At 52.8% G+C, this 24271-nt stretch overlaps 1 protein-coding gene across 2 annotated transcripts in view; it reads right to left on the reverse strand.

The window, feature by feature from the left end:
• The window catches only part of AGAP1 (ArfGAP with GTPase domain, ankyrin repeat and PH domain 1), a 306663-nt gene that overhangs the window by 169527 nt on the left and 112865 nt on the right, over positions 1 to 24271 (reverse strand). For both annotated transcript variants that reach the window (XM_029933558.1, XM_029933559.1), the window contains exons 7-8: positions 22626 to 22730; positions 1996 to 2164 (exon numbers count right to left, since the gene is read on the reverse strand). In XM_029933558.1, coding sequence (XP_029789418.1) covers positions 1996 to 2164; positions 22626 to 22730 — 274 coding nt within the window. The remainder of the gene's footprint in view (positions 1 to 1995; positions 2165 to 22625; positions 22731 to 24271) is intronic.

Below are 24271 nucleotides of genomic sequence, written 5' to 3' on the forward strand. Positions count from 1 at the left end.
CTACCGCATGGGACAGGACATGGTTAAATGGCATTTTGTATTTTCTCTTTACCAAATGTTACATTTTTCCTTAGGAAAATGTGCAGCAGGTTGGCACCAAAGGACACCAGTCTCAAGGTGGAGAGATTTGAATTGCAAACCTGACATATCCACAACTTCTTCACGTCGCTGAGCTCCTCCCCGACCCCAGTGCCTGGCAAATTCCCTTCCTTTCTTTACACCCAGCACAGGCGTCCCGAAGCCCGGAAGCCTTGCCCGCCTCCTGGGGGAGAGTTGAACACGTCACCCCTGGCCTTCGTGCCCCTGTACGTCCTCCTACTGCGGCCTGCCGCGTGGCACGGGGCTGACTTGTCTGCTGGTCTTTCTTCCCCACCAGAGGCTGAGTTCTCTAAGGCAGAGAGGATGTCTTCACCTGCTGTGCCCCGGGGCCCAGGAGCACGCTTGGCATACATCAGAAATGCCCTAAGTGTGTGCTGACTTGAATAAATAAAGGGTGGGTGTGACAGGACGGGTTACCGGGGGGAGCGGAAAACCAGCTGTTTGGAGACGGCTGCCGTGCGAGAAGTCCTGCAGACCAGGGACCCGGGCCGCAGCACGCCCCGCGGCCGGCACGCAGCAGGGGCGCGGTCAGTCTTTCAGGAGTAAATTAACAAACAAGAAGCGATGAAGACGACAGCTTTTCATTCAATGTAGACCTTTCCCCCCGTGGGCAGTCTTCCCTCCTCTCATCCCAGCATGAGCACACCACCCTGGGAAGGGACATTGCATGTCTGTCTCGGAAGGAAGGTCAGCAGGTGGCGAGAGACCTGTCACCACTCTGGAACGAGCTGACGTCTCCCGTAACGGCAAGCCCGGTTTTATCTGGATTAGGAGGAATGGCTGATGTTTGTGTCGTACTTCACGAGTTCCCCCAAACTTTCACACGCGGTGCGTCTTACCTGCCATCACGTCTCTGTGATGTAGGTGCCAGGCGAGATGGACCTGACGTGCGGGTGAACCGTGGCTGAGGGGGCTGTCCAACTCAACACCACTGGCATCATGCAGTGAAGCGCAAGCTACGGCCCCCGACTCTGGCCCTTTCCCACTACCTGCCTTCACCAGCCAGGACCGTAGATGCCGCAGAACCGGGGGTCAGCATCATCCCTCCTTAAAAGCACTTGGCATCTCAGAAAGGGAAAAATGCAGCATTTTTAAGAAGCAAAGGCATAGGCTAGAAAGTAGCTCATAACACTTGTTTATCTTGAGAAGACTGGATGTAGGTTAGAGAGGAGAAAGGGACCTTCTGCTGGCGAAGATAAATCCACGTGTGGAAGTGTGGCAGAAGGAGGACTCTTTCTCTGATAAGTCGTCACCAGAAGGTTAAAGCCGGGGGGGCAGCCATGTGCAAAGACCCTTAAAAAGGAAACCGAACCACGACGTTTTGAATGGCTTGCAGTGGCGCACAAAGGCCAGGGATATCAAAACACATCTAAATCTGAGAAAACACGCTCTCCGACGCCGAATTAAAAAGCAAATTCTCCTTTAAAACAGAACAGGGAAAATGAAAGTTGTGTTAAAGAATGACCTAATAGTTATAACACAAAACCGAGAGAATGGAGGTTTTAGATACGTCCAGCGGTTTCCTTGAAATCTTGCTCCAAATAGCTCTCCCGCTTCTACATACTCGGTCGCTCCAAGTGAATACCAAGCCCTGATACCTGCACAGTTAACTTACATATTTCAGAAGGCCCTCAAGTCCTCGATCCTGTCTAACACTGGACTTTACACAAGTCTGGGAAGACCTCGAGGTCTGGTCTGTGCGGCCGTGACTCAAAGCGGCACCATGTGCTTGCTGGTCACAGAACCACCCACAGCAGAGAAGAGGTCTCTAAGCCTTGATGTACAACGTTACTGGTTAAAATCTCACTTGACCTCCAGGCTCTCCTCTGTCCTGCCACCAGCGACATCTACTGCGTGACCACACTGGATTCTTCAGCGCGTCCGCCGTGAGCTTACCTGAATTTGGGGAGATGTGTAAACTGCTCATGTCCTTGGACAGGCCATTGGTTTTAGGGCTGGAGATGGGTGCGCAGGCTGACGTGGCTCGGGGTGGCCTCTTCCCTGGGACTTTCACAGTGGTTCTCAGAAGATCAATCTCTTTACCATGAACATTCTGCATGTAATCCTGTTCAAAATGTTAAACATCCAAGAGATATTAAAAAGAAGACCTTTCACAATCTAGGACACACGGTTCTTTCAGACCCACGAGCTGTAATCCTATGACCCTTCTACTGTGGCAAGCACTTTAAAAATAATGAGGTTTTGATCTGTCTAGTCTGGTGGCATCATCGTTTTATTGAAATCACAGTCTCTCCTGTCCTGAACTAACCCAGGCCCTGCAAATCCAAGGACACCCAGGAGATGCTTCCATCCCAGGGATCAGCTGGAGAAAACAAGTATGCATGTGAAATCACAGTCTTTAAACGCCCGCTTATCAGAAGGCACACTAGGACCCCTGGCTCTTCTAAGCTTCAGGTAAAATTCCAGGTAGTAGGGAACTATTTTATAACAGCTGTTCTGCCTGAGACGGCAACACCACTGAGCCTCTAGGTAAGAATGAAGCGGTCTGTTGAGAACTCAGGTAGAAACTCCTCAGGTAAAAGGCCAAGCACTTTACTAACAAGGACCCAGAAAGCGTCTGAGGGCATCGGTACTGCGGGGTGAGGAAAACATGGCGCTCGTGGGCGGGTATGTGAAAGCTGGCTGTCGAAACAGGAAGAAGGTGAATTCGGTACTCGAGCCCCGTGTTTCTCCGAGGGGTTCACTGCACCCAGAGAAGGCCCCCTGCTGCTCTCTTCGTGCAGGAGATGGTGACGTGCGGTTAACGGGGAGCCACAGGGACGCCTAGGTCGACAGGGATGGTCCCTGTGGAGGTCACTGCACAATTCCGTGTGGAGTAAAACAGTATCTAAGAATTGGTTGCCGGGTGGGGGGAGAGGAGAGGCCAGGAAGCAGGAATTACTGACCCTTCAGAAGGCCCCTCCCCCCGCCTCTGTAGACCTATTAAATCGACCTCACACCTTAAGAAAGGACATATTCTAAAACATCCTTGGGTAAATAACATGTGAAGTGTTTTAAGACAAAGCACGAAATAATGAAACAAACACATTCCTTCCTTGGCAGAATCTTGGCAGAATTCCTTTTAGAATATAAAGGGACAAAGCCAATGAATTTATAGTTAGGATAAACAACGAAGTTCTTGTCAATGTAATTTTAGAACGACCCAACAAACCAGTGTGTGGGCCGCCAGGGACCCGGGGGGGGGCTGGATAAGTGAGTTGTTGGCTTGTAACTGCCAACCCACAGGGTCAAGTGATGCAGAGAGAACCAGGTAAAGTTCTAGAAGCATAGTACAAGGGACAGAGGCCCCAGCCTGTGGGATGAGGAAAGGCAGTCCGTCAAGGGAGGCAGTGAGGATGCCCGGCTTCTGGGAGGTAGGCCTCGCCTCCTGTAGCGGGAGCCAGCGCCTCCCTGCCAGCAGGCGGAGTGGCTGAGAGGCAGTCACTGGCCCCACAAACAACAGGACTGTGGCGGACAGAAGCAACGATACAAAAGAGGAACCAGATGCACAAGATCCCGGCACAGGGGAAGGAGCCCACCGGCAGCCCCTCAGGACAGAGAACTTGAGAAGAGGTGCGTTCTCTCCGCAGTCTGCAGGGGGAGGCGGGAGGGGGCTGGCCCTGAGTGGTAGAAGCAGAGACCTCTCCTCAGAACACAAGTACTTAAGGCGGCATCTGGGTGGCTCCGCCGGTTAAGTGTCCGACTCTTGGTTTTGGCTCAGGTCATGGTCTCAGGTTCGTGAGATTGAGCCCCTCATTGGGCTCTGTGTTGGCATCACAGGGTCTGCTTGGGATTCTCTCTCTCTGCTCTCCCCCCTGCGGTCTCTCTCTCTCTCAAATAAACTGAACAAAAAGGGGAGGGGCGGCTGGGGGGCTCAGCTGGTTGTTGGACTTTGGTTCGGGTCATGATCTCACAGTCTGTGGGTTCAAGCACCACACTGGGCTTACAGGTGACAGCAGACCAGTGTAGAACCCACTTCAGATTCTCTGTCACCCCGCCCTCCCCTACTTGCACTCTCTCAAAAATAAACATTAAAATAAAACAAAATTTAAAAAAAATCCCTATTCTGCAATGCTTTAAAAAAAAAAAGAGAGAGAGAGAGAGAAATTGTTTTAAAAAAAGAGCCGTTAGAGGAGGGCCACGTGGGAGCCAACCCAGTCTCCGAAAAGAGGGTGTGGGACTTCTCAGCAGAGGAGGAAGGGCAGGAAGGAAGAGGGAAGGTCTGGCCACACGAGGGGGAGATGTTCTCATGGAGTAACACACAACTCTAGAAGGTTCCAAAAGCACCAGCCCAGAAGGAAAAGATGCCAGAGGGTCCCTAGTGACTTCTTAGGATAGAACTCAAATAACCAATTCTCGGTGGGGAACAAATACCCACAAGGCCAAGCAAAGCTCGAGCCAGGAGGCACCTGGGAGCGAAGGCGGTCGGACAAAGTACCGGAGCTGCACCAGAGGGGCAAACACAGGCCAGCTCTTCAGAGGCAGTGGGGAGGCTGGGCCGTCGCCCGCACTTGAGCCAACCGGCCAGAGCCCTACAGTGGCATCCACCAGCCTCCCGTGAGCCACAACGGCCAGGAGCAGGGCCCCGACCCACGCGGACCCCACAGGACCGGCTGCCTGGAGTCAGTCTCCGCCATCCTGGCAGACTGAAGACTCCTCATGGAAGTCAAGACCGTTGGGGGACACCCCAAAATATCATCAACTGTGAAGGAGCTGTGGTTCTGCAAGGGTGGGGACCAAAGGCAGAAAGACGGCGGCTATGAAATCCGAGCGAAGGAGACGCCAGACACAGACGGGAAGAAATACAGGGGAGCTCGGGACCGAGCGCGAGGTGTTGAGGGTGGGGAACAGAAAGCACCGATGAAGCGGTCCTTGGTTAGTGGAGGGCGAAGCGTCAAGGTCCTTCTTCGACGGCTTTACCTTCCGTCAACATCCGCCAGCGGTGGGCAAACGCAAGTTCAGAACCAAAGTCAAGGCTCCTACAGCGTGAGTTCGTTCTCGCATACTTGCTCTCCCAAAAATATCAACTTGCTGTAACTTTCTTCTTTAATGCCAATTCTTAACAAATTAAAATACAGTAACAGGAGTGTAATTGAGCATTTATTGCTTATGGGCTCTAAAACGAGGCTAATCAGAGAGCGACTAAGCCTCAGCATGGGCTCTTTTAATAGGCATGTTTTAACATACAATAACCAGGATATTTTATTTAAAATTATTATGGAAATGTACCAGGAGTCTGTTCTTTGGGTCTGAGCGCAGCAAGGGAATGCATTTATCTTTGGCTCAGCGTGGGCCAGGGAATCTGTCTCCTCGTGGAGTTGGGAGCCGAAACTTCAGAGAACTAGATCTAAAAAAAAAAAAAAGCCCCAGAATATAAACTTGGCAATTCTTGTGTTGCAAGCCACTATGGGTTTTTTTGTTTTTTTTTGTTTTTTTACAGACCTTACAAAATGCATTTCCTACTCCATGAGAGCCCTTCGACGTGGCGCTCTGGAAACAGGTGGAGGGCAAGGAGGCCCGAGATGTGGCTTCTAGGTACCTCCCCCACCTCCCGGGGAAATGACGCTGAGTTTCCTGTGTTTGAAAGAACCCGTCCCTTTTCATGTCTCCCCAGCTTGGGACTCCAGGAATTAAAGCCGGACCCAGTACACAATGTGGCATCCTCAGAAGTGGGCCGACTGGCCCGACAGGGGCCCAAGGTAGGGACCTCGCTGGGTAAAATAAAGACAGCAAACTTGATTTTGATATGCAAATGCCGCAGATACTACCCTTCGTGTGCTCCTCGTAGAAAATGCTGATCGATGATAAAAGGGGAAAAAACCCTTTAACAAGGCATGAGGGTAATTCAAAGCCAAGTACTTTTAAACAGCACTTAACAAGTCCCCAGGGCCCACTCAAGAGCCAGGCCCCTCAGAGGTGCCGTCTCCAGCCCCTCAACAGCTTGAAAAAGTAGTAATTGCAAACCTATTTGCATTTTTCTTCTCAAGTTGGCCACGCGCTCATCATGCGGATTATTTTTTCTAAGCAGGCGCTGGAGTACAGGGACCCGTTCCGGAGCGCGTGGATGGCCTGGTGGCTGCGTGCCGGGTCCCCCCGCACCCCACTCCCGCACCTTTGCCATCCCTTGTTTTTTACCTCTCGCTCCTAATTATGTTGCATCTATTGCCGTACACTTAATTAGCTGCATTAATGTGATTTCTTTTCACATAGTCAAGCAATTAAGAGCTATGATTGAGTTTCATTCAATTAGCCTCAACAAACATGCTAATTGATGTCCCAGATGCAAATGAGGTGCAAGGAGAGAAACCTGCGAGCAACTGGGAGCCGTGTCAGAGCCCTGGCGGGCGGCCTGCTGACGAGGCACAGCTTCTCCGGGCTCCCCGCTTCTGGGGGGCCGCCCTCAGGGAGGGTCGCGGCGTCACTAGAGCCGAGGGGCACCGGTCTCTCCCGGGACTGAGAATCCATTCGATTTGCCGCTGTGCAACCTGGTCCTAAGATCTCACGGTTACGCGTTCCCAGGACCCGGTCAACAAGTCGGTGACGCTGTGCTCCCGCAAGGGGAGTAAAGCCTCATCCACACGCCACGGAAGAGCCTGGGGGTTCTCCCCCAAACCGCACGGGGCAAGGCGTGTGCGTCTTGTCTGGGTGGCCTCGGAGCCCTGGGCGAGCACGACGGCCCGTGCGGTTCTCAGTAAATGGTGAGTTCATCTTAGTCAGCTCTGGGGCATCTGGGCACTCGGAGTTAGGCTCAAAACACAGCCATCCATCAAGAGTCCCTAAAAATACTCTCACTGTATTGATTCTCCCCGCCTCCCCTCCCGACGTTACCTTTGGCTGTCTGCTGAGAGATGGGTTTGCCTGATGCGTTCGCGGGGCTACCGAGGGCGGTTCACAAGATCTTAAAGCTGGCCCGCGACGCGGAGACGGCGTGACCCGCGGACTGAGTGCCTCTGAACACAACCTCGGCTTGGAGCCTGTCAGCTCTTCAAGCGCAGACCAGGCGTCTACACATCCTGTTCTTGTTTAAAGCATGGAGATGCTTCATTTCCATAATTAAATGATGGGGAAAAAAATTACAGAAATTTTTGTTCCAATTAGATTTTCCCCAGTACGTTCTGGTTTCTAAGTATACACAAATGCTAAGAGATTGAGTATTTTATGTTAACATGTGATACTTTCTCTAGGGTAGGTAACTGTCAGGACAAACCGATGATTGGCCATGGCCATTGGATCAGATATTTCCTCTCCGCCAAACCTAGCTTTATAGTCCTCGAAGCGTGGCCCCTGATACCCACTCAGGGCCCACAGGCTCAGGACTGTTTCCAAAACATTCCAAGGCGTTGTTCGCCTCTCTCACTGTGTTGCACTTTGCTTTAATGGTGGACAGAACAGCTGGCTTCACGCCACAAACCAAGGCTGTGGCACCAAACCGTGTTAGTTCCCGTTGCTGTTATAGGACTCATTGCCAAGCTCGCTAAATAAAAACAAAAAGAGTTTCACTTAAGACTGTCCCTCATAAACCAAAAAAACAAAAAAAACCCCCACACAAAACCCAAACCAACAAACCCCAAAAAACCAAAAGCAAAAAACCAAACCAACCAAACAAAAATACACAGATCCTTAAATATTCCAACCCCGAGTGTATACATGTGTGTTGAATTTTCTGGGTAGGGGCGGGGCAAGTACACGAGGGTGTGCGCCACACGCGAGCTGGGCAGTGTCCTGCAGAGATGCACGTCTGCAACTGGGAGGAGTTGCAAGCTGAATTAGCCACTTTTTTTGGCGGGGGCACACTCTTCTTTGAGAGAATGATCATGCCAGACATTAACTAGGATTATTCGGCCTTGGGTCTTTGGCAGGTATTTTCTTGAAAATGAACAAAGCGAGGCTTGAACCCAAGAGTCATGAGATCATGGCCTGAGTTGAAATCAAGAGTCGGACGCTTAACCGCCAGAGCCCCCAGGTGCCCCAGGGTGGTTTATTATTTTAAATAAATTATGTGAGTATTTAAAAATTTCCTTAGTTTTGATTTGTAAGGTGCTAACTATGAATTAGATATAATCTACAGAAACAAAAGCACTTTTGGATTCCTCAGTTATTTTTTTAAGATGGTAAAGGGTCCGGAGGCCACAAGGCTGGAGAACCACAGTCCAGTGTTCCCACAACGGCCAGTGGCTACGCACGCACGACTTTATGCGCACGGCTGGGGGAAGGAGCCAGATCTACGCAGAGATATTAGAGATGTTCTTTAGATTTGTTTGTCTTTTCCTGGGGGAAAGGATTGACTCAGTCTCCTGATTTTTACTGTACTTCATGAATGTCCAGGTTCAAAGAGGAACTGTAGTTTGTATAAGTTCTATTTTTAAAAATCCTTACTTCTGGGCTCAAAAAAAAATGAAGTATGTAAGAGAGCCCATTGTTAGATGCACTGCTTTTTCCAACTCCATTTAATACTCTTTTCAAAGGAAACTAATCTATAAAGACACACATAATACCATCCATTCAAAGAGACTAAGCAAATGTTCAAGTCCAACGTTTCTGAATAATAAACAATAGCCTCATATATAGTCATGGGCACAGAGGAAACCGACACCCTAAAAATACTATGAAAATATCGTAAAACTATGAGAAATCTTCTGGCCGTGTCCTTTCAGATCACATAACTCAAAGAAGACAATCTCTCCTTCTCTCCAAAGGACCAGTCACAATAGCGAGGTAGGAGGCAGCTTCAAAGTGAAACCCCCTATGAGAAATGATTTTTGTTTCCCCAGACAGCCAACAGAATTCCAGGGTTTCGCTTTCGGAGCTGCCTTTGTGAAGACCACTCGACCAAAGCTTGTGAGCGCACGTCAACGTGACGTGTGGCCACCACAGGAAGAAGGTACCTGGTGAAGTGGATGTCTACTGGTGACAGAGACAAATGCCAGTGCTTATGACATCGATTCTTTAGTTAATGAAGGCCTCACAGGGCCAGGTGGTCACATAAGACTGGGTAGAAGCGACGGCTGGCGGAGCATCAAAGATGATCCATGGTGGTGTTCTTTGCGCACCGTGGAGAGCTCTGGAACCCGCCATGGGCCCACCTCTGGAGACCAGTGGCTCCCGTCCAACACGCCTGGGCTAAAGTCCAATATTAGCCCAGGGGGTGGGTTATTGTAATAGAAATCAAAACAGCAGAAAACTCTAAATTGAATTATGAATATACCTTTTGCTCCCTGATTGTATCTGTCTTGATTGACCTAGTTGATGGAGCCTTCCACTGCAAGAAAGATTTTCCTCATTTTAGGTTAAATTGAATATTACCCAGTTGTAACCCATGCATGCTCAAACCCAGCCCGCACAAAATGAATGTGTCGGGTATGGAAATGGCTTCCTGTCTTCCCAGTCACTGTAGGCCTCTTTGAAAGGCAAGCATGAGTGAAATTTCACTGAGACGAACTCGAAGGAGCCGGCACCTTTCCTTGGCTGTATGAGTACTTTAATAATTAATTATGGCTTAAAACAACTGGATTGAATCCCCCGTGAGATCTGGGAAGTTTTGAGCGAGATAAGAATGTGCAACATGTTTAACGTAACACACTCAGATCTGACGCTCGCTAAGGTTTCATTTTTCTCTGGATGAATTTGCTAGAATACACAGCTCTTAAAGAAGCAGATTTTTAAGGACGTGGTCTGTCCTGGGGGGAGGGGCACTAATGATCGCTAGGCCTTTTGTTCTAGCATCCGCCCCAAAGTAGGACAGAAATCTCCCATATCGGTTGTCGCCCGCGCCAAAATGTAAGGACTTCTGATTTTGAAACACTCACCACACCCGTTTAGAAGGCTCGTCGCTAATTTCTTCCCGATGCCTTGCTCTTAGAGGACTTCTTGTGCTTCCCTGATGTCACTGCTGCCAGTGGTTTACGGTGATTCGATCAGATCCCTTTCCAACGAGGAGCCGTCAGTTCACGGACTCCCAGGATGTTCCGATTTCCGAAACTAAAGCTGTCTGCAGAGGACAAAGTCCGCCTCTTTCTGGCCCGAGGATGGCCCCGGGGACCCAGCCCAGCCCAGGATCCAACCTTGGAGCTGTGTCCTCAGACATGCTACTTAATCAGGCTGGGTCCCCATTTCCACATCTTTAAAAATAGGGGGGTTAGCAGTCCTGGCCTCGTGTCGTGACGATCCCCAGAGATAATGGGTGAAGTGTGTGAGGGCGCCAAAGCCCTGGGCAATGACGGCTCTCCCTCTGGGGCCAGGACAAATTCTCAGATAGTTGCCGTCTGATTTCAGGTCGGCATTTCCTGAGTTAAAGACGTCGGTCCTACTTAGGGCAGCAATTCTGACAGGAAAAGTCGTTGGGGGTTGACCCACAAAGCGATTTTTCATTTGCCAGCATAGGGAAAAAAACTGGCCTCTGCAAATGCATGATTTTCTACTTTCTCTTATTTCCCCCCATCTTCCTTCTTTTCTTTTTCTTTCTTTCTCTCTTTTTTTGGTGGGGGAGGCTTGTATCTGATAGTCAGACATTTTTATTGCAAAATGCCGTCTGGAAAAGATGCAAAACAAAATTGCCTAAAATGCAAGGGAGAAAAATCCAGGGAAAAACAAAAGGCCCCCTTCCCCTTGCTTATTGAGTTCAAAGGCATAACATGCAGCAAATGGGAAGCTATACTAATTTTAAAGCCATAAAATGCTATCAAGTGCCCTGCGGGGCAGGACTACACTGAAGCTAGTGGCACCTAAATAAGACACGGTTCATTTACTCTGCAGCTTAGCCTAATGTAATCATCAGCGGATTTTAGCCTAGAGTTGTAACAGCAAACAGCCGACGCCGCGGAGGTGGCACTCCCGGCCATCGAGGGGGCCGCGGCTAGATTGCTGTTGATTAGAAAATTTTTCAGTTTTGACAAGCACCTAATGAACATAAATCGCACCTTGATTGGTTTCCGTTTGGGGCCACGGGCACACCTGAGAAGCGGCAGGCCCTCCCCCTCCGCCTCTCCCCTCTGCGCAGGACCTCAGCAACGAGCCAGCAATTGGGTTACGAGCCACGGAAGAAAATATTTATAAAATGGAATAATGGGATTCCATTTCTTAGTAGAAGGGAGAGGAGATTTCCTCGCTACCCCCCACATCCATCCCCTCCGCAGAGTCTTCGGCTGCGACTTACTGTCAGTTGGAGAAAACCAGCGGTTTTGATTTATTTACCTTTTTGCAAGAATCCTGGTTACGGTTAAGAACACTAAGACGCCCAAAGATGGAAAACAAAATGATACAGGTTGGGTTCAAAGGATGAAGTACCGTGCTCTGTACGGATAAGGCAATGTCCTGTCGACTCTACTAGAAGCTTTCAAGACTCAAATCCACAGACGACACAGCTAAATCTGTGTATTTACAGAAATACACATATGCTATTTTTTTAAATTTAGAAAAGAAGGCAGAAGGATTTTTCAATGTTGAAAATATAGGTTAGGTACGATCTAGGCTATTTGGTGGTTTAGTTTTTATAGAGAGGCTTTTTTTGGTCTGGTCACGCCCTGCATGTGATGGGCACACTCTGTGGGATCAACACGAGGAAACTGTCCCATAGTGAGCATGCACTGCGGCCGCTTTATTTGTAAATCTAAACACTGCAAACCCGGGGTGCTCTATAAAATAAGGAAGAAATTTCTTAGGCAGAAATAAGACTTTAAAAAAGAATCTCATTGTTTTGTTCACATGCAAAAGATAGGAGCGTGTCATTCTTTTTCTTTTTTAAATAAATTTGTTGTTTAAATTTTTTTTAAAGGTTTATTTACCTTTGAGAGACAGAGGGTGAGCCAGGAGGGGCAGAGAGAGAGGGAGACACAGAATTGGAAGCAGGCTCCAGGCTCTGAGCTGTCAGCACAGAGCCTGACGCAGGGCTCGAACCCACGAACGGTGAGATCATGACGTGAGCTGCAGTCGGATGCTTAACTGACTGAGCCATCCAGACACCAGTCATTCTTTTTAACAAAAGTTGTCAATATTCCCTGAAAATATTTAGACTACCTTGGCAGTATCATCGTGCGGGTTTGAAAGCACTGCCATCCGGGAAACACCGTCCATCATGCTATCTGAACCTGACTGGGTGAATGGCAGTGAGCATTCCCAGGTCACCCGAGGCACGGAGGGGACCCCGTCCCCAGTGCTCAGAGGGCTCCTGACAAGCCCAGGGGCAGCCCATGCGACGAGGGCCGGGCTGCTGCTTTCATATCCCAGGGGCCTCTGCCCAGCTTGCTCAGTTCAGGACTGCGCCCAGAGAACTCCCGGCGGGCCCTGGTTAAGGCTGGCCGTCTTCAGAATTCAGTCATCCTCTTTAGTTTTCGCACGTTGTGGTTCGAACTACAAAACCTCCAGCTTCCAAGGGGCATGTGCACACCACGTGCGTGGCGGCACCACCCACAGCAGCCCGGAGGAGGAAGACATCCAAACGTCCCTCCCCAGGTAAACGGATAAAATGAAACGTGCCCCATACACAGAAACAGAATCTTGCTCAGCCCTGAAAAGGAAGGAAACCGCACCCCATGCCACCACGGGCGTGAGCCTCGGAGACTTTGTGCGGACTGGAGTAAGTCGGTCACAGAACACTGCCGTACGACTCTGCTCCCGGCGGGTACCAGGGCAGAGCGCAGTCCGAGACGGACGGCAGACAGGGTTGCGGGGAGAGCAATGGGGTTTGGTGGCTGGTCTCAGTGTTGCAGGACGAAAAGGTTCTGGAACCTGGCCGCACCGTGAGGATGCACTTAACGATGCTGAACTACACACTTAAAAATGGTTACCATGCATGGCCATGAAAAACCAGACACAACAAGACCCTCAGGCTCCTTTCCCACCGTGGGGATCTTCCCCTCAGCTTGCAGCAGGTGGGCCTGGGTCCGGCTGTGGCTTCTTTCTGCGGCCAGAAAGCATCAGGAGGCGGACTCCTCTGCCTCCGGCTCCAGCCCGTGCGGGCGGCTGGCCGGGCCTCGTTCTTCGTTGGACATGACAGCACTGACGTGAAGGAAATGCAGGCGGCGGGACCCCAGAGGCCTCTGCTCCCAGGGGCTCCCAGTCCTGGGGGAGAGTCAGGCCACAAGATAAACCAAGAGAAGAGAGGAACATGGACAAGGCAAGGGGAGGGCATGCAAGGCAGGTGCGCCCCACACGGCCGATGGAGGGAACTCTGGAGACGTGATGTTCAAGGCTGGACGGACGCACCTAAGTTTACCCGGCAAAGAGGAGGAACAGGAACGAGCGTTTCTGGTGGAAGCAGCTGGGTTTCTTAGGGCCAGAGAACCTGGCAGGTGGGCGGCAGGGGAGACCTGGGGCCTCTTAAGGGGGGAGGACTCCATCCTAAGCAGAGTGGGGATCTTCTCCATCATGGAAACACTTAAAAGAATCACGTAGAGGGAAGGAAGGAAGAACAGGATGAGACGTAGAAGGTGAAGTGGAAAGAATCATGGGAAGAACCGCTCCCCCTCCCTGCAGGGCACGCAGTGGCTGAGCACCGGCGCCTCGGAGGCGGGGTTTGGGGAACCGCCTGTAGGCAGGACTGCAGGCGGAGGCCCTCCTGGAGGAGTTTCCAGCGGGGAGGGAAGGCAGAGACCCATGTGATGGTGCAGCGGCCAGAGTCCGGGGCCTCGGACAAGGGACTTGGGGGTTCCCACGGTGGGCCGGGTCCTGGCGCTCCTTGGGGTGCATCCAGGCCACGGGGGGCCGAAGGGCCGTCCCCGCACCAGAAGTCACAAGTGCGGGGTCTCACCTGCGCATCAGAACGAACAGGCAGAGGAAGCTGCTGGGACGCCTCAAGGGAGGAAGGGATTTTGGGGCGGACGGAGGCGACGGTGTGCCGGAGCCACTGGGCGCCACCGCAGGGCTGCTTTCCGTATGTAAGACAAATTCAAGCGAAGTTCTATGTGGACACATGTGGCCTCTGTTCTTAGGTGACTGTGTGTTTTTCTTAACATTTATTTATTTATTAAAAAACTTTTTAATGTTTATTTCATTTAGAGAGAGAGAGAGACAGAGAGAGAGGGAGACACAGAATCCGAAGCAGCTCCAGGCTCTGAGCCGTCAGCACAGAGCCCAAAGCGGGGCTTGAACCCACGGACCGTGAGATCCTGACCTGAGCCGAAGTCGGCCGCTCAGCTGACTGAGCCCCGCAGGCGCCCCCGTAGGTGTATGCTCTCAATGCGCTTTCCCGTCAGCTGTCCGTCGTAAGCTGCCTGAAAGCCTTTCTGCTCCGTGTGTGGAGCTCCTGGAGGCGGCGCTTCCCCACGGCGTGGAAGGCCAGGTCTGCCCGTGAAAACGCCCACGTCAGACAACGGACAGCGGTTATTCCCAGGCCTGGGGGAGCAGAGAACGCTCCTGGCTCCTGGCCTAACCTCAGCAAAGAGGCGCCGACCGCCCGAGGGTGTATCCCTTCGCCCCATCACAGCAAACCTGGGTTTGTCTGCTTCCCCAGGGCTGACTCCAGCCACTCTAGAAACTTCCACATAGTTCATAATCCCATCCCCATCTGCTGGCGGGCAGACCAGAGTTCCAGGTCCCTGCTCCGCAGTATCTACATATTTTCCTAATCCACTTTAAAATGGACCGTGTGGGGGTAGGAGGAGTTCCAGCAGTGTTTCAGGATTTCGGGGCTTCTGTGTAATGGCACGCGTGTGCACCTCCCCACCACCTGACGTGAGCTAGTCTAGCCGCAGGGAGGTACTGCGGTGCCACACGGTTCATCTTCTCCACCCCAGGCTCCCTGTGATCTTCAGAGTAGGGCCGGGCTCATCACCCGTGAGGATCTCAGCCCAGGCCGCCTAGGAGCAACGACCCTGCAGGCGCCGCAAGACTTGATTCCATACAACCGCACGCCAGCCCAGGGCCAGTACTGGGGAGCGGGGCGCAGTCCTTGCCCTGAACTGCACTCCTCAAGGCAGCGTCAGCACAGACGCTGGAAGGCACCAGAACGGCTGGTCGGCCAGGCAATCGGGAGGACTGCTTGTGGAGGACGGGCACGAAGGTCCCCCGGCACGATGGACAGACTGGAAACAGAGGAGGCCAGGCTGGACAAGGACACACAGACCGGAGCACAGCTGGTGGCACTGTGGCTGGGGAAGCAAGACCAAGTAACTGTTCACCACAGAATGAACCGCACCTCCCAGGGTGGCGTGTCACAGACGGGACACGCCTGCCTCTGTTCTTCTCAGGAAGGGGGTCTGTGCTCTCAAGATTATCAGTCATTCCATCGGGCAACAGGTTGTGCATCCAGAAATCTGGGCTTTGAAGTGATCTGCCTCATCATCTCTGGCTAGTCTGACTTCGACAATGTTTTGGGGAAACCAATGAAGAGTTTGTCTGGATTGTAACACAACATTCACGGCCTCAGGAAGTCTGAGATGGGTGTGAGTAGGTGTGCAAAACTGGCTGAAGGGGCTACAACGGACTCGTAGTGAAAATGTCCTTGTTTGATGCGAAGGCTGTATTTAAATGGTGATTGCCGGCAGTGGGGAGAGGCAAGGAGCTGCTGTTCTCACAACGAACGTATCTTCCTTTTTCGCTTGTGTTATTTCTTTTGAGATAAACACACACTTAAGAAATCACCCTGGATCTTTCTCTTTTGCATCAGTCAAGAGAAAGATTTTTCCGTCTGATTAGAACCTGAAAATGAACAGAAATCAGCATTCTGATGACCATTCAGAGAGTCCACGTCTGATGCTACCAACACGGAAACAAACAAACATACGTCGATGGCACCCAGAATCAGAGATGTTGTGGAGCTGGAGGATGGAAGCCACCCGGGAGGGAGCGGGCAAGTCCAGCTCTGCACGTCAGGGGAGCGGATGGCACAGAGGCTTCTGGCATGGGCCCCACACGGGGTGGGACACGGATCCCAAGAGGAGGTTTTCCAAAGTGCAAGCAGTTCGAGCCCGTGTCAGCCAGGCAGGCTCCAGGAAGCCCGGGGCAGCCTTCCCTCGCCGGGCCCGTTAAGTCCTGGGCCTGCCCGAGTGGTCACCAGCTCGCTCTTTGGAACCGCGGCGCGTGCACCTCTGTCAGCCGTGCCCTCGACGCCCACCGCTCGACACGGAAGATGAATTGGTGATGATGCGGAGATGCGGGGCCCCGAGCTCTGAGTTCCATCTCATTATCCCCTCCATTTTTCTATCAAGGTGCTCCCTGAGGCTCTGCAGAACGGGCCGCCCCTCGCCCACGCCGACTGTGATCCAGCCGGGTGTCACAGACGAGACACGCACACCTATCTCCCGCACGACAGTCAGGCGGGGGGCTTTTTAAAGGTCGTGGAGATGTACACATTTTCAGAGAAATAAAAACACAGACCTCGGAGCGGCTTGAGAAGTCGGCCTTGCACATTTTTAATCTCACTGGTCAGGACGGTCTTTGCAGAGTGCTCAGGGGAGACGAAGGAGGAGCCAAGCTGGCCAATCCCGGAGGGAGATCACTAGTGCCAGGTGCCCTGGACCTTCCCCCGGGTCTTGGCACTGACTGTCCTGCGCCCGGGGCTAACCTGTGCGGCTGGTCCCCCCGAGGGAACATCCGCGAACCTGGAGACATCCACCTGTTACGTCTGGGCTGTGGGTTCAGTTTAATGAATGACGGCAACCTGAGAAACTGGGCCCCAGGCTCACCTTCCCTCGTGACTGCCCAACCCCGGGAGAGGCTTTTCCTTCCGAGTCCAGCCGACGGCACCAGCCTCAGTTTGCCGAGGTTCCGGGGACACCTCTGGAGTCTGAAGTGACCTCGGAAGTCGCTATCATCCAACATTCCACCAGCCACTTTCTGAATGTCCCCACCGTATCAGGCACCGCCCGGAAGGAACACCCAAGAACACAGACGTGTGCTCAGAAGACCCCTGGGCAGGGCCGGGCCTGTGCAGGGGTGTGTGGTCCAGGCCCTCGGTGGAGCAGCTGCTACGCTCCAGCGTGGGGCCATCGCCCCGCACCTGCTGCCGAACCCACGCTGGCCAGAGCATCTCCTCAGCTAGCCCGTCCCTGTCCCTGCACCCTCGACCACCCAGGGCAGCCGCTGTGGGACCACCCATCCTGCCGAGATTCACCATCGCTTCTGCCTCTGCCACATCTCCCGCTGCCCCGCCACAATGCAGGCCGTGAGGACCCGCTGGCAGGAGGCAGTCCTTGCTGACAGCTCCTGAGCCTCTGAGGACAGGCTGATGCAGGCCAGGAGGAGGGGCAGCAGGGGAGGTGGGTCCACACAGAGCGCGGAGCGAGCAAATCCGGGGTTTGGAGGTCCTGCTGTGGTCGACTTTTGGGACACTTTCTCAGTCGGGGTTGGGTCAGTGTGCTTCCTGCTTGCTCCTGATCTCCAGAGAGACTATCGCCTGTGGTCTGGCCACAGATGCACAATTCCACCCCCTGCTTCGGACAAGAGGGTCTCTCTTCCCTGAGAAAAGTGTTTAAGGTTTCCAAGGGCAGGAAACACAGCCGGGGCGAAAGGCTCCCTCCCACTGACTTCTGTCTCTGGCCAGGGGAAAATCCACACCACAGAACGACAGAGCGAGGCCCCGTGGCATGTCGGGGTGCAGGGCTGAGCCTGGGGCTCAGGACAGACAGACACTCCCAGGGGTGATGCCACAAGACTGGGAGGAACGAAGGTGTGGAAGGGGAGGTGACCGGGCAAAGGACGGGAGGGAAAGAAGAGGAATGTGAAGCCACAGACCAGTGGGAACGGACACCCTGGGGGCCCTGCCCCACGGATGTCCCGGGCTGATGACCGTGTGCCTGCAGAACCCGCCCCAGCACTGAGACAGGCGGGCAGTCCTCAGCTTCTGGGAGTGTCCCTGGCGGCTGAGCCATCCAGGCACGCGGGAGTCTCAGCCTCACGCCAACCCTGAATCTCAGCCTCACGCCAACCCTGCCGAGGACGGCGGGGCCGGGGGGCCCCCAACTCATGACCAGCAGCTGGTATCCGAAGCCAAGGTTTCAAAAAGCTTGTGTTTCCGCCGGGATCCCGTAAGCTCGGCCCACAGCTGAGGACCACCGGGGTCCCGTCAAGGGGCTGCCTTTTCTTCCCCCTCACCAGCCTGCACAGGACATCTGCCTGGGGCTGAAACTCGGGGTTTGTGTCCAAAGCATGATCTTTTACATAAACATTTCCACGGACACTGGTGTAATAAGCAAGTGGTGTTCATTTCTTCAAGGATTACGACTCATTTCTTCTGGGAGATCTTCGTTTCCTTTTTTTTCCTTTATTTTTGAGAGAGCGAGTGAGCACGCGAGTGAATGTGCCTGTGCACAAGTCGGGGGGTGGGGGGCAGACAGAGGGAGACACAGAATCGGAAGCAGCTCCAGGCTCTAAGCTGTCAGCACAAAGCCCGACGTGGGACTCAAACCCAGAGACCGAGAGATCATGACCTGAGCCGGAGTTGGATGCTTAACTGACTGAGCCCCCCGGGCACCCTGAGTTCTTTGCTTTAAGCACATCCGATGAAGAGATTTAAGAACACCTGCAAGAGCGTGGCTTTGTGGTTGACAAGTGTTGGAAAGAGTGCCCGCAAAGCTAACTCGGCAGCCGCTGTCGCCCAAGTGTCTTCTCGAAGCAGAGGCCTGAGGAGACCCGCATGGCCCGGGGCTGCGGGGACCAAGGCGTGGAGGCGGCAAGAGTGAGGCCGGGAGAGGCCTGCAGGGGGGCAGCTGACCGCGCCGGTCCCGGTGAGCTCCTGGCCTGGCCTGTCTGTCCCAGGAGTGCTGGCGGGGCTGCTCAGCTGGGAATCTGATTTGGTGAATGGACCCAGAGCCACTCAATCCGCCTCTGGGAGAGGAGGCCAGCTTTATGGACCGTGCTCTCCAAAACAGCCAGTCCTCTGATGGGAGCCGAGGCAGCTGACCTTTTTCCCTTTATTTATTTTCAGAGAGAGAGAGACAGAGAGACAGACAGACAGACAGCATGAGCAGGGGAGAGGCAGAGAGAGAAGGAGGGAGAGAGAATCCCAAACAGCCTCTGCACTATCAGCGCAGAGCCTGATGCAGGGCTCAAACGCACGAACCATGAGATCATGACCTGCACAGAGATCAAGTCAGATGTTCAACCAAGTGAGCCACCCAGGAGCTCACAATTTGAACTTCTACTGAAATGATCACGGCCCTCACCATGCTGGCCTATTTCCCTCTGAACTTGACTCAGTCCCTTACTCTGCTCCAATTTTCTCTGCAAGACCCCCACCCAGCTCCCTGGGTTCACCACGACCGCCAAGTTGCAGGTGGCTGGTGGAAGAGTCCGGGTCCAGCCGGACGGGGACCGTGAGCAGCAGACACATGCGCTGGAAGCACACGTGTGCCGGTGAGGAGACCATAGAGCAACACGCTGGCCGTGCAGGGGCCGCACAGTCTTGCGTGTTTCTGGCATCCTCACGCCCGGTGCTCTCGAGCCCCCCCCAGTCACCCCATTGCAGAAGCATCACCTTGTTAGAATCATCCTCAGAACAACAGGCCAGGTTCCGTTTTGGTAAATTACTCAATCATGGAAGTCAGGGGTCTACACCAGCCGCTGGGCCAGGCACTCCACTACGGAGAAACACTTCATCTTTTAGAAAACTCTATCTCAATACACCGGATTGTTTAGCCGGGTCTTTTTCCTCTGCTCCATGGAGAGATGTGGGCTGTAGGCTCTGCTCTGGCTGCTCGGGACCAGTAACGGTCATGGTCAATGATCATGAAGCCCACAGCCACCAATCTGGGCCGAGTCCCCCCACGTTTGAACCACTTACAGCAAACACATCTCCGTGGGTTCCAGCCAGAGCACAGCCCGGAGAGAACGGAGAGAGGGGGCGTGATGGCGCGATGGGTTTAACTGAGGTCATCAGCTTTTACACAACTTTTGACGTTTCCTGGGCTAAAATAATTGGGAAGTTCTGTATGGTCTACAATTTTAAGACTCGAACTTGCGACACATCTGCATGCTCCCCACTGTCTTACTAAAAAGTCTGGCCTCAGCCCATGGGCATTCCCCTGGTGGGTCTTCCCAATGTGAGCCAAAGAATATGCCAGACCAACTCTTCCATGAGGGATCCATAGCTTTCTAGCAACTGGGAAGAGAACACGTACCGGGCCCTCACTTCCTCTCCCAATGTCCACCCAAAGCTCCGTTGTGACACTATCAGAGCAGGGCTACAACGAAGGCCACGCCCTCTCTCCGTGCTCTCCAGATTCAAGGCCATCCCTAGGTGGCCCCGCCCCCTTGGGAGGGGGGTGTGTACTTGCATCAACGATTGCATTTCCCCGGAGAACGGCATTAATGGAATTGCACTTTAAAACGACATTGGCTCTTGCTTGCCATATAATTATAAAACAAAGCCCTGCTGAGCTCCTTTTCTGTACTCCGACAACATCCAGGCGTACATAAGTATTGGGGAAGAAAGGAATTGGCAAACACAGAGGCATCACAAGAGGAGGCCCACAAGGGAGGATTTCGGAAGAAGTTAACTGCTGACATTAACTGAGAGGCTGGGAGGCAGGAAGGGGGAGTCACCCCCCCTGCGGGAACTTTCCGAGACCCACCATTGTGACACTTCTCGCCCTGGGCAAGAAGCAGCAAACCTCCCTCTGACCAAGCCTGGGCTCTGCAGGCGAGCGTATGGTGGCTTGGAATGTGCACTGCTCAGACCTCACTTTTTACTGGTCGGGGAGTCCAAGGGGAGAAGAATATTTGATCACTCTTCTCTAATTCGCATAAAGCAACTGCGGCAACAGTCAGACGCCCTGTGCTCCCAGCCAGGGTCCTGAGAGGAAGGAAGCCAGCAGAGGGGGCAGAAGTGAGGACGGAGCACTGCCCCGGTGCTCCGAGGGGGGAGGGCATTGGGCTGCAGAAGAGGCGGAATGGTCACGGGCAGGCCTCCCGGGACCGGCATCACGTCTCTGCTCGGGAGGCCGTCCAGAGAAGCAACCTGACTCTATTCCCAAATAAGCCAAATTAAAGCAAGCGCGAGGGACTTTCCCCAGTACAGTGAAGAAGGTTTAGCTCCGAAGTCTTGGGAATGGTAAAGCATGGGAGGCGTTCCCACTGACCTCAGAAACGAGTCAGAGATGCCTAACGAAACACCTGTTTTTTAACACACTTCTGAAAGGTGAAGCCACTGCTGTAGACGGGGGAGAAGACAGGAATTCACCCCGGGGAGCAAATTAAACAATAAGGATGCCACTGTTACTCATCACAGTGGAAGATCATAGATACGTTATTGCGAAGGTAAATGTTGTTGCGAACGCAAGGTAAAAGCCAGAGGGAAAACCTGATACACTCCTCCTGGAAGTCCGGCAACAGTTCCCGAAAGCCATGAGTGGGCAAGCCTCTTCAATAGGACGTGGATTGCTGGGAATCCGTCCCCGGGAAACGAGGAAATAGAGGGCACCGACTACAGTTACTTATAACACTAAAAAGGCTCCAAGTAAATGTGTTTGCCACGTGTCCATTTTGGAGACGCTGTTAGCCCAATGAGGGCACATTCCCACGACACAGGTCACATGACCGTCAACAGTGGCGGCCCACGAGTGTGTCTGCTGACACGGGGACGTGCACATGGTCTGCCATTATCTAGGAAAGGGGCCCCGGGCAGCGGACACAGGGTGACCGCACGGTTGTGGGAGGAAATAGCACATACTCCTAGAAATGTCAGGGAGCACACCCCCCGAAACGCCAGCAGTCATGTTCCCCAGGTGGCCCGTGGGAACGATATTAAATTTTCTTCAATACCCTACGTCTAACTTCTTGTTCACAACTGCGTAATTTTTCAGTGCAAAGCTTATTAACACAGTGAGATAACCAAATGAGCAGCTAACACTGTATCTCCTCATCTCTACACTTACCTACCTGAGGACATCACGCAAAATAAACGTCATGCAAGATTCATGGCCTGTGTTGTTACGGAAACATCCTTAGCGCCCCATCTTCAGATTTTATTAAGGCCCCTAAAGCCTTGCGCTTTCCCCCAAAGTCAAATCAATTCTGCTTTTTAATCTATCTTCTAGAAATCACCAACTGAATGCACTTTATATTAACACCTATGGAAAAGCGGGTCCCTCACCAACTGATAGGTGCTCTTACCTGACAGTAAAAATGGAGTCATGAATTGCACTTAACTTACTGTTTTTCTCAGCTGCTCAGAGCTGAATCCTGGGTTCCAATGTACTCATTTCCTTTATTCTAGATTTTCAGATACAAGCTCTCTTTTCTCTTTTGCTACCTGCTCTTGTCTTTTTACTTCCATTTAAAATGTCACTTCCTCTGTCCCTTTTAGTGTAACTCCTGGCAGAATCAGAGAGCCAGAGACTGTTAGGGAGGGGAAGACAGAGAGATGGTCTGATGGAGAGAGTAAGGGGCGTTTTATTTGTCTTGTGATGGAGGAGACCTAATTCTACTTGAACTTAAAACAGAGGCGAAAGGCCTGATGCTGTGAGGACCCCTAGGCCCCAACACACACACACACACACACACACGCACATGCACGCACACACGCGTGCACGCAACGCACATATACCGTGTGAGCTGAGCTCTGGGCCTGCTCCCCGAGCCAAGGCCATACTCACATGTAAACTTGGGTGATAGGTCAGCACGCCATTGTCACACAGGGTGACGTACTTCTTCTTCCACTCCTTGTTCAAAGACTTGCCACTTCGCTTCAGCAGCATGCCCTGGAAGAAAAAGCAGCCCGAGATAAATTCACAAATATAGAGACTCTTGTGTGAGTTTTCTAAAAAGGAGACCGAAAATTTAAAAATTTATAAACATTCATTTCTCTTGTCATCTTAAAATGGAAAATTTACACTCATTTTTAACTTCGTAATTTGGCTTCTCTCCTCTCTTCTACGCCCAACACATATGTTCAGCCAATCTGTGTGTGCGCGTGTAGAACTTTGTGATTCTCCGGAGTGTTGAAGATGATTCAACAAGTCCAATGCCAGCCATCGTGATGGCCGCGCACCCTTCCCGTAACAAGGTGCATGTGGAGCTAAAGGTGCCAGAACTTCACAGGTGTTCTCCTTTGGGCTCACATTTTTTCCACCGCCTGTTTCAGATGGGATTCCAACAACACTGGGGGCCAGGGGTCAGCTCGGTGCCACTCGTAACTGAGGGCGGCTCTGGGCTTCAGAGCACTGTCCCCCCAACTCAAGGATGCAGGCGGCACCTCGTCCCTGGGGCTCCTTGCGTGGACCCCCGCTGCTCCTGGCCAGCCCGTGGGACACGCCTGAGCAGGTCTACACACACAGTTATCCCCTCCCGGGGGGCCGTCGGACTTCCTCCTGAGGGGATGAAGGAAACGGTCCTTCCTGGAGGCCATCGTCAGGGGACGACCGACTGATCTTGGTGCTGGGAAAGCGCAGCGTCTCGGTGAGAAAACACGCACGTCTCGGCAATCTTAAATAAATTCTGTGGGTCATCTTGCGGGGTAACCCTCTCTGCTCACGATTCAAATGCTGCCCAAGTCGGCAGGGCTGCAGAGCCCCCCGGCGCTGGGCCTCAGCTGGGCTCGCTGCCCGACCCCGCTGAGATTTCTGCAGTGATGGGGCCGCCCTGCTCCCCGCTGCGCCCCACGGTAGGGCCCGCCAGCCCCGGTGTGTGCGAGCCTCCACGTTCTGGCAGAACCCCAGGAGGGGCCGGCCGCCGCACCCCACCTCCGAGACTGGCGGAAAGAGCCCATCCCGAGAGGCGCGCAGAGACGGGTGCTCTCTGATGAGCAGCGGAGGCCGCCGCGAGGTCTGTAGTCAGAGGCTCGATGAGAGGACAAATGACAAGACAAACAGCTTCTGTGCGTAAGCGGGTTTTCTTTTAGTTTCTTCCTTTTTCTTTTCTTTTTTCCCCCCTGGCATTAATTCTGAACACTGATTTTTTTAAGGGCGTTTGTACCAAGTGAAAATCAGGGCATTTCAGAGTCTAAACAGACCCCAGAAGGCAAACCACTCAATCCTGAATCTGCTAGACTACTGTTTTGCATGCTGTGTGTCCAAGTTACCCGGTCCTGCCTGGGCAGCCTTGTGCCGGGGGGCACCGTGGGTGTGGATAGCTGGAGCTGCCCCGGGAGTGGTCTGCTTCCAGGGGGGGAGCGGGGGGTGAGGAGGAGCCTGGCTAGTGACCCCGGAGCTACACGAGAGCGGAGGCCCCCTTTAAGGTGTCCTCTCTTGCAGGAGCCAAGGAGAGGGACCACAAAGTCCCAGTGATACACCCCACCACATGC

This window comes from Suricata suricatta, chromosome 3 (genome assembly GCF_006229205.1).
Source record: "Suricata suricatta isolate VVHF042 chromosome 3, meerkat_22Aug2017_6uvM2_HiC, whole genome shotgun sequence".
Classification (NCBI taxonomy): domain Eukaryota; kingdom Metazoa; phylum Chordata; class Mammalia; order Carnivora; family Herpestidae; genus Suricata; species Suricata suricatta.